This window comes from Pyrgilauda ruficollis, unplaced genomic scaffold (assembly GCF_017590135.1).
Source record: "Pyrgilauda ruficollis isolate IOZ18807 unplaced genomic scaffold, ASM1759013v1 scaffold51, whole genome shotgun sequence".
Lineage (NCBI taxonomy): Eukaryota > Metazoa > Chordata > Aves > Passeriformes > Passeridae > Pyrgilauda > Pyrgilauda ruficollis.
The window spans coordinates 1,792,141-1,807,408 of NW_024526711.1; the positions used below are offsets into that span (position 1 = coordinate 1,792,141).

The 15,268-nt window shown below is 38.8% G+C and overlaps 1 protein-coding gene across 1 annotated transcript in view; it reads right to left on the reverse strand.

Moving 5' to 3' along the window:
• The window catches only part of ME1 (malic enzyme 1), a 155,018-nt gene that overhangs the window by 33,058 nt on the left and 106,692 nt on the right, over positions 1-15,268 (reverse strand). The window contains exon 7 of the mRNA XM_041480404.1: positions 3,563-3,672. Coding sequence (XP_041336338.1) covers positions 3,563-3,672 — 110 coding nt within the window. The remainder of the gene's footprint in view (positions 1-3,562; positions 3,673-15,268) is intronic.

Genomic DNA, 15,268 nt, shown 5'->3' on the forward strand with positions numbered 1-15,268 from the left:
AAGCAGGATTTCAGCACTGCCTTGTACTTAGGACTTTGGTTTTAGCAAATATTAAGAGATTTGTTCAACCTCCCTGCAGCAGGCAAGGGAACTGGTTCGTTTCTTGAAGGAAATTTTTAAACTGTGAATCCCAAGCCTGCTTCCTTTGAGGGCGGTCACCCAGAGAACATCTCTCACCCCGAGAAACAGCTTTGTTTGGCAACGCAGGCCTCATGGGTCCATTCCCAGGCAGGGGTTGGAAAGAAAAAAAAAATCACATATCATATCTTTTAGAAAATTCCACCCTTTCCTTATGACACCTCCTTCCTAAATATATTGGAGATGAGCAAAGCTAGCAATCTGACCTAATTCTAAATGTTGTGAAGTTTGACATTACAAAATTAATTAATATTTCTCCCATATGGGAAATTATGATCAAACCCCTCTCAGTTTTGGAAAAGGTTCTCTAATAGCTAAAACCAGATAAAAGTATTTGTTTTAAACCAAAGGCTTTCTCTAATTTTCATTTCCAATAATCTGTCCCTGTATTTCAGTGAGAGAGGAAAGAAAAGCATCAAGCTGATTTGTGGTTAGAAAAAAAACAGATAGGAATCCAAGGGAAAATGTGAATATTTTCTCCCTAAGGAAACATTGCTATTGTGTTTGTAGGAAGATATTTTGAAAATAAAAATATGGAGAAATTATTATAATTTGAGAGGGAAGAAATTCACCACCTAACCAAAACTAAAGATGCTTTCTAAAATGTTAAAGTACAAAGAATTTTATTGTTCCAATATAGATTTATACCATTTGGTCAGAATCCCGTTCACCTTTGTTCTCAATTCCTTGTGTACAGAGGGGTAATGCCGAAAAAGTTACAAAGCCTTCTCCAGAGTAAAGGATGTGACCGTACTGTAGCAGGGATTGAGACTATTTCCAGAAATTCTTAAATATGTCTATAGGTGATCCTTAATGGTCAGTCTTTAGTGGTTTTCTGTGACCAGTGTTTTGGCAGACTTTTTCCAAGTGTTCTGCAATCGTCAGTAAGGGGCAGGCTGACCCTCTGTAAATAGCTGTGAGCTAAGAGAGGGCGACTGCATTTGTCCAAGTCAGTACTTGCAGATGGGTATATGCAGCTTGCCATGTTTTCTTTATCTATTTTAGTCTCTGTCAGAAATCAGGCTCATATATTAGGGTATTTTTTAGACTTGAGATACTGAAAGGTCCTCATTGCATCACTAAGATATATAGGGATCCTTTCTCTGAACATCTTCTATATAGAGAGAAATTCTCAAGTCTTTCTATGAATGATATTAAATGTTTCTTTTGATCTTAAAGTAGCTTTCTCTTGAAAAATATTAGTACTAGGAGAAACTGTGTTTAAAATACCATGTAAGCACTATCTTCAGAAGATGATGGCAAATTAGATGCAGTGTTATGTTTCTTTGCTTTTATTGGCCTGGCACTACTTGTCAGCTTTACTGTTGTAGAAAATACAACTTGCATACGGAGAAAGCCACTCTTCCAAGTAGCCTGGAAAAAGTCATGCTATTTATAAACTGAAAATCTCAAAGGATTGATAAAGAAGTTAGCACCATCCATTCTCATTATAGCTGCTAGGTGAAAGATCCATAGGGTTTATAAAGTTGGAAGAGGAAGAGTGATAAAAGATCAATGGGCTGTTATTCTACCTCCACATTACAGGAGAAGATGACATGCTATGAAAAAATAAGTTACTGAAGGTAACTACAGGGATATGATGACAAATGACAGAGACCAGAAATAAATACATCCACTTTCACCTCTTGGTAACTACACAAATATCAAGGATGGAGATCACCCAAAAGTCACAGGCATTGTTTGTGAAAATATCAAAGGCTTCATAAGCACAAATTAAGTTGCAGAAAATGAATAAATTAAAAGACTGCACATGGCTGCACTTCTAAGGAAGACTGATAGCTGCTACAGCAACTGAGACAAAAGCCAAAGGGACACCTTCCAACACTTCTGAATGTCAAGACACTTCATTCCAAAGTGCAGGAGAGAGAATGAAGTAGTTTGAAAATGCAAATACACAAAAGGCCTCGTCAAGTAAGTTTACCCATAGTTGGTCCACGTTTGCTGAAAAACTCCCATTTCTCTGAAACCACATTCTACTTGAGTCTCTTTCTGATTTGGTTTAAGAACCTTCATCCTATAAGGAAAGGGAATTCCCTCTGGGAACCAGGCCTCTAAACAACCAGGGAGACTTCCAGATGCTGTTTGGCCTGCTATAATGCGCTGCAACCATGGCTACACCCAGACCCTTTGGGATGGGAAGTACCATGCTTCTTACAAAAGGAAATGACATTCTGTAATTAGTTTATTTCCCATCTGAGAGGTTGTCGTCTATAATCTGTTTCAGATGCAGAAGTAGAACTCAACCAGGCTTATAACAGGAACAAGGTTCATGTGGATAATCAAATCCCTAATACCAGAAAGACAAGAACTATTTGAATCCACTGCCATGCACAGAGTCACTGAAATATGACCTAGGTCCCAAGCACAACTCAATAAAGACTTCTGGAAAACTCCAGCTCCTAATAGTTGGCTTAAAGTGTCACTGAAAGCCATGAGAAATTAAGACAGGCTAACTTTCATTTTTGATGTGTCACTGCTGAGACCTTCATATACCCAAGGAAACATGAGGGATAAGAGGCAACTGGATACCCAGGGCACTTTCTGGATACCTTTCTCCAGCAGCTCATCTGACTTCAAGCATCTGACCTCAAACTCCTCTGAAGGACGGAAGCCACTGCCCTAGAGAAAGTTATTTTCCTGTGCTCTTTTCCTGACCAGATATAAGGCAGCCTCAGTAGTAGCATACACCACTTCAGCCCTACTTGTCTGTCTTCTCAGGAGGGAGGGACAAGATGCCTGTTTAGACTGAGCACTGGGGAATACGCCTTGTTGACATTTCCCACCCTAGATATTTTCCTTTTCCCAGCTGCTGCAAATGATTCAGATGGGAAAAAGAGAGCCAAGGGGATCATTTCCATATAAAATTGAGAGAGACTGTGAGGAAAATTACATTAATATTTAACTGAGTTAAAGAACTGAAAAACAGTTTGACATTTATCAATCCAGTTGCATGGAAGAACAGTGGAGCACGTCACTAAAGTGACAAAAAACCAAGACAGTACAGTCCAGATTTCAGCTTTGACATTTGCTCAAAGAAGTCAGTAATTTATATGGGGAAAGCCATTCACATTCTAAACTATTAAAAAAACCCCAAACCTAAAGAGTGAACATCTAAATAAAGTATGAGGTATAAATGAGAGGTGAAAGGTTAAGAACCAATTCAGCTCACCAAAAATTCATGCTGAGGAAACCCAAGGCAAAATGTGACCTGTACATCTATAAATATCACAAGAAAGTTGATATATTTTTCCCCCTCTGGAAATTAAGACTTATTTTTCTGGCTTGTGGGAACAATGAGAAGAGAGAAGAGAAGAGAAGAGAAGAGAAGAGAAGAGAAGAGAAGAGAAGAGAGAAGAAGAGAGAAGAAGAGAGAAGAAGAGAGAAGAGAGAAGAGATTTGTTACCTTGAATGTCGTCATTGAAAGTGCAATACTTGTTACGGTACTTATTCAGGAGGCGGAATGCATTGGCATTAGCAAAATCCTCAAACTGAATGAGGCAGTTCATGCCATATCTAGAAAAACAAGAAATTATGCATTATGTTTAAAAAGTTTCAAAATTATACGTTAAAATGCTAGTAACATTTTTAGTCAGATTTTGAATGGAAGTATAATGTGAATCATACAGCTCTCAACATGTTTCTGTTATATTTGTTATCTTTACATTCATACAGATTATTTAGAAGACATAATCATACTACTACATACTACTACAGTTCCAAGTTATGAATAGAAGATCAGTGGAAAAGGCATTCACCCTCTGCAGACATCTCAACAGAAGTCTCCACTGAGCAATTACCTACTGAACAAAAAAGGTCCCTTCCAACACAGACCATACTATAATTCTGTGGTTGTATTTTTTTTTTTTTTTTAATATGGAAACTCAAGACTCCTGGCACTAGATTTGTATATAAATACCTGACACGTCAACAACTGCCCTGTTGTGCTAGTAAGGTTAGTCCTAAAATGAAAATTAGTAAGAAGTTAAATTAAATTAATATTACCACTATAGATTGTGGAATGATTTGGATTGGGAGGACCTTAATGATCATCTTGCTCCAGTTCCCTGCCATGGGCAGGGACATCTTTCACTAGACCAGGTTTCTCAGACCTTCATCCAACCTGGCCTTGAACAATTCCGGGGACAGGGCATCCACAGCTTCTCTGGGCAACCTGTTCCTGTGCCTCACCACCCTCAGAGTAAAGAATTTCTTCCCAGTATCTAACCTGATCCTACTTTCAGTCTGAGGCCATTCCTCCCTGTCCTGTCACTGCATGTTCTTGTAAATATCACCCAGTTCTTATATGCATTTTTAGTAGTACTGTTTCTGGATTCTTTGCATACCAATAATGTATGGCATTTTCAATTACTTTTTTACAACAAAAGCAAAAAAAAAAAAGCCCACAAAGCAATGAAAATATATATACAAAAACTACATAAAGACTGGATTCAAGCTCACAGACATCTGCAAGCAGGCAAGATCTCAGCAGCACTATCTCAATCCTGACTGAGCTAAAGGAGGTTTTCTTTATTTGCTAACAGCACAAATGCATGAGAGACAGTCAAGCTGTCAATTCATGCTTCATCCAGAAAAGCAATACATACATATAGTGAGCAGTTCAGTGTAAATACCTTAACTGTCTTTTTCTTTAAACCATACATGTGTTTGGCAACCACATTAAGCAAAGATATCAGTACTTAAAAAAAAAAAACCAAAAATTCTTGTGACTAAACTCATTTCCATGGAAAACACGTATTTACAGACATATTACAATTAGCCAAATCTTTGGGGATTCCACTGGCAGGAATGGTAATCCTTACTGAAAATAAATACATCTTCAGGTTTGATGGAAAAATCTGGACTTCTTCAGCAGCATAATGACAGGCAACTGTTTAAAAGAAAATTTGGCAAGTCCAGTACTGTAAATCACAACTGAGTTCAAATAAAACACTAGAGCTAATTTCTAATTAATTTAAATTTCTAACCTGCTTCAGTTTCTGACATATGTTTCTGTGACTCCATAATGGTCTAGCAGTTGACAGTTCCATAATAATATGAAACTAATGAGATTATCACTCTGGAATCCTGGAACTTGGTTATATGTGTTTCTTGGATGTCATTAGGCTGGTCTGTTTCATTATTTTACCATAAATAACATTCCATTTTCTCATCTGCATTTTATTTTTCTCTGTTTTCTTATCCATTACCTTTATAGACAAAGACCAAAACTCCCTGTGAGTTATATTGAAAGAGCGTCCCTGTAGAAAATAATCATCCTATACTGGACACACTATCCTTATGAATTCTCTGAGCCAGATACCGTGGCTGTTTAATTAAAATGGAAAAAATGCAGGCAGTCTAACTCTGGGCCTCTGAGATTATGGCATCATAACATAAAACTTTCTAAGCAGCATTCTTCTGCATCGCACGTGTAACACCTGACATCCAGGTAAAAACCTGAGACTTCAGTGCTGCACACAACCAGCAGTACCTCATAAGACTTGTGAATTTTAAGGTCTATGTTCTCAAAAAAGACAAGAAAATTATGCACTATTTCTCTGCTTGGAGTATTCTTGTCTCAAAACCACTAACAGATGAGACATAAAGATGAGGTAATACAAAATAGTTCATATCAGGCATTCCAGAAAATCTCTTAGCAATAATTAATTGGCTACAACGGTGCCACATAGTTCTGGAAGTGGTGACCGTACCAAAAGAGCCATAAATTCTTCCATGACCTCCACATCTTCCTATCACAATCCTTTAAAGCAGAAAGTTGAGCCAAAACCTAAGCCAATATTTCCCCCCTGTATCACTCTGCAATAACCTTCTACCCTTCTCACACTCTGATGAACAGTTTTCATTTTAGTGGCTTGTGCACTATAAAGGGTAACTGCTTGAATCAACCCTTGGGGAAGCAGAACATGTCCTCTGTGTTTGCACCTTATACCCTGCTGTCATTGCAAATTTTTGGCTTGGATCTGCACCTCCTTCCAGGTGGGTAGGGACCACAAATGATTGCGAGAAGAGAAGGGAACCAAGCACTTGGTGCCTGTCCATGTGCAGTCATCAAACCCTGCTGTATCTTTCAAACCACGCGAATTCCAGCAACTGTGGGCCACTACAGTTCTGTGAGTCATATTATCTTTCAAACATTATGAAAAAACAAAGCCTGCACCTATCCTAAAATTTGACCATCTCAACATCTTCCATCAATACTAGATATAGCACAGACTGACTTCACTGCTCACTGAGCTTATTCTGGTGATACAGAGTGCCTGATCAGGCAGGTCCAGACACCAGTAATAGATGTGCTACAAACAAAATAATCACATTTAAAACCAGCATTCAGTGACTGTGGTTGACTACTAAAAGAGAGCATGTTAAAAGACAGCAACTTCAGGCATGTCAAGAAGATTAGGAGACAAAATTAGAAGAAATTGCCATGACAGAAAATTCTCTAAGAGGTAACTTCTATTTTAAAAGTAGTGGACTACCTATTTAATATGATAATGTGAAAGAATAGAGTGAACTGCTTATTTAAGTAGCTAAACTTAATAGTCATATACCTTAGGACAATTTTATCGTCCTCTCTGAATCTGAAGACATTCAGATGTCCAACATAAACAAAAAATATTTTATTTTGAATATGTCACCAGCAGCAGAGTTCCTGAAGCAAGCAGACATTTTATTTAGTTACAATGCTGCACAAATGGGGGTGGGAGTGTTGATCTGCAGAAAGGCTCTGCTGAATCTACAAGCCAACACAGCAGTATGAGGTTCAACAAGCCAAGTGCCACGTCCTACACTTAGGTCACAACCACCCCATGCAGGACTACAGGCTGGGGGAAAAGCAGCAGGAAAGCTGCTTAGCAGAAAAAAACATGGGGATGCCAGTTGACAGTGGCTGAACATGAGCCAGCATGTGCTCAGGTGGCCAGGAAGGCTGATGGCATGCTGGCCTGTATCAGCAATATTGTGGCCAGCAGGACCAGGGCAGTGATTGTTTCCCTGTGCTTGGCACTGGTGGGGTTGCACCTCAAGTGTTGCGTCCAGTTCTGAGCCCCACAAGTCAGGAAGGACATTGAGGTGCAGGAGCAAGTCCAGAGAAAGGGCAATGAAATTGGTGAAGACACTGGAGCACAACTCTTGTGAGGAGCAATTGAGGGAGCTGGGGTTCTTTAGCCTGGAAATAGAAGACTCAGGGGTGAACTTAACACTCCTTACAACCAGCCACAAGAAAGCTGTAGCCAGGCTGGGGTCGGCCTCTTCTCCCAGGCAACAACAACAGGATAAGAGGACACAGTCTCAAGCTGCTCCAGGGGATGTTTAGGCTGGACATTAGGAGGAATTTCTTCACAGAAAGGGTGATTAGACATTGGCATTGGAATGGGCTGCCCAGGGAGGTGGTGGAATCACCATCCCTGGAGGTGTTTAAGGAGAGACTGGATGTGGCACTCAGTGCCATGGTCTAATTGATGTGGTGGTGTTTGCTCATAGGTTGGACTTATCTCAGAGGTCTTTTCCAATCTACCTGACTCTGTGATATGAGTCACATAAAACATATCATGCCCAATGGCTTGCTCAAAGCAGAGCCAACAGTTCTCCTGCTATCACTGCTTTTGACTCAAGGCTACCCAAGGGATAACTACACAAGGCTACACAAGGAGGAACACATAACCAACATGAATGTTCATACTGAAAGGTGGTACAAATAAATGGAAGAAAGAACCTACCCAGTGGGCAACAACTGTCTTAACCAGAAGAAATTATGAGATCTAGTTCTACACTGTCAAAACTAAAAAAAAAAAAAAATTTAAAAATAATTTAAAAAAATATTGTAGACATTCCTCCTCAGGGTGCAACCATAACAAATGCACTAATGAATTCTTTAATATTTTTGTGCTCTGGAAAACACTTCTCTGATAACAATAGCTTGTCTTGAGTCCTGCCTAGGACTGATGGGCTTTTGCAAGCAAGTGTTTTGTAGCTGTGAATTCCTCTCTTCTGGCTGTTAAGGATATGTCACTGCAGTAGCTGATTAAACAAATATAAATTGTCTCTAGAAAGTGATAATCCAGATCACTGTTTCCCCTTGTAAATCCTGTTTTGTCACCCACGCCTTTCTGTGTACTTGGATTTTAGATTCCTGCTCCAAGTCACACAGGCAGTCTGAATCAGGATCCAACTGGATAGAAGTTCAAAGCTGTATTTCCTTTGTTTTGTTATGAAGAGAAAATGCAGACGAGAGGTGGCAAGCATGCAACATCATATTTGTCATCAAGTAGGAGAGACAAATGCTGGACAATGGATTAGAATGAACCATCCCACTGAATAATATGTGGTTGCCAAAAAAATCTCCAATTCTTTTCCCAATTTACAACATATTTTTTGTGACAGTCTTAGCTAAGTCTCCCCATATATAAGTAAATTTAGATTCAGTTGTCTATGACAACAATGTTAATGTTCCAAATAATTATATGGAGTGTATCTTTATGTAACAGGCTTGAGTAAAATGTCCACAGCTCTATAACCATCCCAAATATACAGTACAAGTATTTTGGCAACTCAATGCTCTTAAGACCTCAACAGGGAAAACGCTCAAGAATCTGGCTTTTGGTGACAGTGGGAGCTATGAAAGTTTGGGCATAATTTTGAATTCAAACCATATGATCAGTAAAATCCATGCTTACTTCTACAGCTAAGAAGGTTTTCTGGATGTATATTTGGATCATTTGTTCTTACTGCCAGCCATTGTTTTGGAAACCTTCCTGAAGGAACAAGTGGTTGCTTTTTAGGTTTTTAGAGCTTCCAAACTCCTATTTGACTACTTTTTTTTTTTTTTTTTTTTTTATACATGCCTGGAACTGAAAAAGCTTTAGAAACCATCAGAATTGGTTGCTGCCTCCCATTCCAAAGAAGGAGCAAACCAAAATGATAGCAACATTGGCTCTGTGTTCCTTTGCCTTGTGCGTCATGCAGCTGCCCTGCCAGCCAGAACCATTTATAGTCCACCAGGACAATGTGGAAATTATCTCCTTCCTCCCCACTCCAAATGCTGTAAGCTTGCTCATTACCATATATCCCACTGCTCAAAACAGATTTAAAGGATAAAGAACACTGCTACAAACTCTTCATTGTGCCAGGGTTTGCCTGGATGCCTCCCTCCTAACAACTCTTAGGACCAGGGTGCCTTCTCCTCCTCCTCTCCTCAGAGCTATCTTTAACTTCATTTCACAAGGCAATGAAACTGCTGCAATGAGGTCATACATCCATCCATCCATCCCAGCTCCTCTTCAGCTACAACTGCAACTCGCTGCTTAAATTCAATGCAATTGAACGAGGGGGTTAGAGTTTTGCACAATAAATGCTACATATATATTCTGTGGGAAAGGTGGTCCAGATGAGATACCCTCCAGCAAACACCCCAGCCCCTCTGCAGCAGATGGTACTACTCATGCTGCCTCTCCAGCAGCCTGATGTGCTACAGCTGCACAGGACAAAAATCTGTCCAGGGTGCACTAAGCTCCAGCCAGTTCTACAATGCAAATACCTTTCCAGAAAAGGTATCATTAAATTACAAATAACTTTCCCTGTCCTGAATTGGACCAGCAAGTCAGTCAGGACATTCTTCACAGGAAGAGATTTTCTAAGAACTTAATAGAAATTGTCAGCATCTCTGCTTTCCACATGAAGGGCTCTGCTTAAAATTCTTTTTTTATTCCCCTGTACGCAACCACTGGTTTTATTTTAGCTACAGAAAGCACGTACTTTCATAGGACTGTTTTTCATAGCCATTTTCCATTTCCAAACCAATCCTTTCCTCAGTGAGCTCGGTCCATATCCAAAGTAGGCATGGAGATGTGGGAGATGGCAGCATTTAGCACCCACCATAGTACCAGCAGCAGACCCTTTCTTCATTCACATTCTCTTAAGGAAATAAAATTCTACTAAATGTTTCTGTATTACTGTTCCCTGGCACAACCACAGTGCTCTGGCACTGTACCAGTGCTTCTAACACTCCTGCTTGCTCCTTCCCTGTCCTGAACATATGTGGTATTCATTTCCATGGCCTTTCTATCCCAGGAGTACTGAGGAGAATGGGCTGGAGATGACTCATAATTTTCTCTCTTTTTTCTCCCCAGCCAACAGCACAGCTCCAGGTGTAGACTTCACAGCCCTGGGAATAGAAAGGCTTAGGAACAGAGCAGTGCTCATTTAGGAAGGTCTTGGGGATGGTGGTCCTAGACATTGTTGTTCATAAGCAGAGGAGCAAAACCAGATTCTCTGCCCACAGTCATGCCCTATGTACATAAAAGGCTTCTCTTAAGACAAAAGGTAATTAAATCACAAGCTTTTGTGGTATGCTAACAGAAACACTTGCTACAAGAAAAGGATGGTTGCTGCTTTTAACCTAATTTGTCATCACCCGTTTGTGTGGTTGCATCACACTGTAGCAGGGACTACTTGCTCTTTAAATTGAAGTCTTTCAATGTCCATCCTGCTGAGACAATAAATTGACAACAATTCAAAACACACCCATTTTAAGTTTTTGTGCATTTTCAAAGTGCTGTTGAAGGATTAATATGGATGCTCACTAATGAGCCTGAACTAGATTTCTTCTACTTCAATACCTGATGGAATTCACTCCCACATGTCTTAGGATTGTAATATATAAAGGCTGCAAAAGAAGTAAGTTACTACATTGTAAAATTTTATTTATTCTTGTTGCAAAACTATTTGGTTTTTATTTTTTTTTATTTTGATATTTGTTCTAAAGTATACCACACAACAATGTTGTCAGGAACTGGGCTTGATCATAACTTAGATGTTTCCAGTTCACCTATATAGACTTTTGTAACAGAATTAGGGAGGGTGGTGTGAATGAAGTATGAATGGAAATGTGGGCACTACTGGAAGCAGCAGCAAAACAGAGCTGAAAACGGTGACACACAAAGATAACAAAGAACAAAGCCGACTGAAGGAAAATTTAAAATGTCTCATTTACATCAAGAAGAGCAGGCCTGAGCTCTAGTAAGACCAGAGCAAAGACACCTCTGGGACCAGGACCCTGCACCTTGAAAACTCAACAATCCCTGCACATCACCTGTGCCACTCTTTATCTATAGGCACAGCAGGAAGTCATTGCAATCTGAAGAAATTCAACATGAGGACTTACAGACACAAACAATTTATGGAGGCTGAAGTAAGAAATACCCTGAGGCAAAATAAGCATGCCAGCACAGCTGCTGGATCTTAAAGGCACAGAAGACCTGTATAAAATCCAATTCATCACGACTTATCACCAGAAGCCCAGAGAAAGCATTGAGGACGTAATAACCAGGGCACTTTTGCCTTCAATGTCACACATGAGCAACCCTGGTCAGACCATATAAACACAAACATGCTGATGCTTTGAATATGTAGGTATGAGACTGATTAATAAAATCAACTTTTTTGAACACTCTTAACATGAATCCACCTCTCCCATAAGAACTTCCACCGAGTGCTGTCAAATCGATTTCCTATAGTGGATTGTGTCAAGTTGCCTCCTCTCTGCTGTGAAGCAGTCCTCTCAGCAGGAAAGTGGATGGATGACACAGTACTGAGATACAGCATAATGCACATTATACAAATAAATTACCCTCCTGAAAGTTCACAAAGTCAGACATGAGTCAAACTCTTAGACTCACTTCTTGACATACCCAACATCAGCCCCAGCAGACCAGATCATCACTGCCATGAAAAAATACACCACAAAAAGTTCCACAAATGCAGAGGTATGAGGGCTTGCCTAACACCCAGGTTACATTGGAAGAGGCAGAAAACTATATTGTAAATTTTGGTAGTTTTCCTCCTTAGGGGAAAAAAATGGTTCCATGTGAATTTGAAGTAAACAGCAAATTGAATTACTGTGACGGTTTCTCATGAATTTGTACTGGTTCACTTGTTACCTGATCCTGACCCCACCTAAGTCAAAAGTAAAACTCCAGGAGCCTAAAAATGTAATTCCACTTGTCTCCTAGCTATTCTACTGCTTTTTCCAGTGTTACCACTTAGCTGATTTAACTGCGACTTAGACCAAAGAACAATCTCAAATTACCTTCAGTTTTACATTCACTTAAAAGAGATGAGTGCAGATTTGAAACAGATGACCTGAGATTTTTTTTGTTTTTCTTTTCAGTCTCTTCAATTCTTCTTTAGTGACTTGGCACTGTTACACTTTTGGCTGAGGGAAGGAATGGTACTGAACAGATGGATTGGTCAAGTGTCTGAGCAGACTAAATCAGAAAAACAGAGAATCAAGAAAGAAATCCATCTCAGCTGGAAACAGTAAGCAGTTTTATTCCTCATGAATCTTTAGCTGTAGCTAAAGGTGTGTGTCACTTCTTGCCCTCCCAAAAGATAGAGTAGTCTTTGTTAAAACCTTCAAGCTTACTTTTAAAATTTTAATTAAATGGCTTTATGCTAAATCAAAAAAGAAATGTTGTTATCAAAAAAGAGCATGTAAAATGCATTACACTGATAAGTCATCCTACACAACTTAAAATCATTTGAACTTAGTTTCAAATTGGTTTTTCCTGGTTACTTCACAAGTGCAATCCTTAAAAGTTATTAATTATTACTGTCCGGTTAAGATTGTCAGCAATTTTACTTTGCCAAGAAAAATACTATAAGTTCTGAGGTTTGCCCTGGTGTTGGTATGCAGCTGCACACCTACAAATTAGATTTTTAATGCTCTTAATTTTGCAAAAGTCAACAAAAAGAAATAAGTACAGCAGCACTTGAACAGTGGTCAACAATTGCACAGAGCTGTCACAGGGAATTCCTCTACAGATCTTTCAGTATGAAAGATATTGTGTTACATATATTACTATTCATAATTACTGTGATTAGTGGAATCATCTATTCCAAGAAGCCTGGATTCCTAAATCCAGGCAAGAGATGTTTCTCTGGACACATTCTCAGATTTCTGTATGAAAAGGAGGGGTGCTCTTGGAAAAGGTAAAGGTTTCAATTTGGCTGGACAAATTAGATTTATATTGATTGTGTGTGGCATTTTGCTTATACAAGATCAATTTTCTTGCGAATGAGCCTTCGTATATTCACTGCCCAGACAGCAACTTTTCCCACTTTCCAAAGTGGAGAAGGGTCTGGATTATAGCCAAAAAAAAAAAAAAAAGAGATCCTTGGCTGATAATCCTACACCAGAAAGTTTCCTAATAATTTTCAATTGTATTTATTAAACTGAATCTAATAGTATTGAAAGATACTACCTTAAGAAAGCTTAATTTATTAAGGTATTTACTTAAACATATGAGAATTCCAGCTTGGGTCAAGAGGACTACACCTTTGCTTTAACTTAAATGCCTGTTTTGATGCCTGAGTGATTTATGGCAAATCCAATGCCTTTTTGGAAAAGGTATTGTATCTTTTGCCAGAATCTAAAGATTGCTAAGTAGTCTTAGGAGGCTGAACTAAGATGACTGCACTTCCTTACATATTTGATTATATTTGTATGAGATTATAGGTATTTTTCCCAAAATAAAAGAGGCAGCTGGATAGCCAAATTAGTAGAAAGCCTGGGGCAGCACATCTGCTCTTTCCCTCTGCTACTTAAGGTATAATGAATGGATGGAAATCTCAATTCCACCACAGCCTTCATCTTGACAGTTAAAAGGCAAAGAAGTAATGAGCTTTCAGAAATGTCAAAAGGAAGTTGTAACAGGAATACTTAAAGCATTTCTGATAGATGAAATACACTCCAAATATTTGTACTGTTTGATAATTTATGAAACACACCTCTTCCTTTCCAAGTTCTTAATGGTGTTTTTAAGGCATTAAAATATGTTATGTACCTGCACACAAATTTCACTTGAGAGAAAAGCAGCATATTGGAGGCTAGACTGAAGACATGGAGAATGTAGAATTTTAAGAAAAAGGGAGCTCACTGTTTTCAAAGCATTATTTAGAAAGCATATTTTTTGACTTGAGGAACTGTGATTGTTACAGTGGGATATTACAGAATCACAGAATGGCTGAGGCTGGCAGGCACTCTGGGGATCATCTCGCCACCCACCCACTCAAGCAGGGTCAGTGATGGGCCGACCACATCCAGACAGCTTTTGGACTCTGCAGGGACAGAGACTCCACAACTTCTTTGGGAAACCTGTGCCAAGGCTCAGTCACCCTCACAGTAAAATGGTTTTTTCAATGCTGAAATTTCTCTTACATTTAAGCAAAATGTTTGTGTCTTATTTTCTCGTGTCATGTCATTGGGCACCACTTATAAACAGCTTAGTTCAGTCTACTTTAAACCCTGCCTTCTAGTATTTGTACATGCCTATGAGCTGCTGCTTCACTAGAATAGATAGCCTCAGCTCCCAGTTTCTCCTCACAAATGTAAATTTATAAACCAAGGATCAAAAGTGAAGGATGCTACTCTGGATTTAAAAAAAAAAAAATTAAAAAATCCATAGCTAATGGACAAATGTTATTGCTCAGCAACTATCACAGCAAAAAATGTTAACATAAATAAGGGCTGAACAGATAAGGGATTATCAAGTACGGATAGAGCAATCTCACCTTTATATTTTTATAGCACTATATATAGCACTATAATGACCATTTCTGATGTCTATAATTAAATATTTAAATATCAAACCAAATTGATTCTAACCAAATGCCTCATTTTATGGAGAAGGCCAAACTCATTCACAAAATGTTTTCTGTCTTTATAAACTTGTAATACACTGAACATGGTAAAAAAATGCTTAAATAACATAGATCCCCAAATATTTAATTAAGTTGACCTGCTCAGCACTCTGTGGGATGACTGAAAGGGCTTACAAAAGATAGGTGTTGAATGGCTATCTGAAAGAAACAAAGAAAAGTTGCATTGCAGATGTAACAGGAGAAGGTATTCCATATTAATGGGAAAAAAAAAAAAAACAACCCAAATCTTCCTAAGGAAAACATGAAAAAATAAAAGGTAGCAGAGCTGCATAACAGCAGAAATGAAGTAGAGGTTGCAATAAAGCTGTGTAGAACCATGAAAGAACAAAAACTATTTTTGGTATAGGAAAGCCAATAAAGACATTTTCTCCAG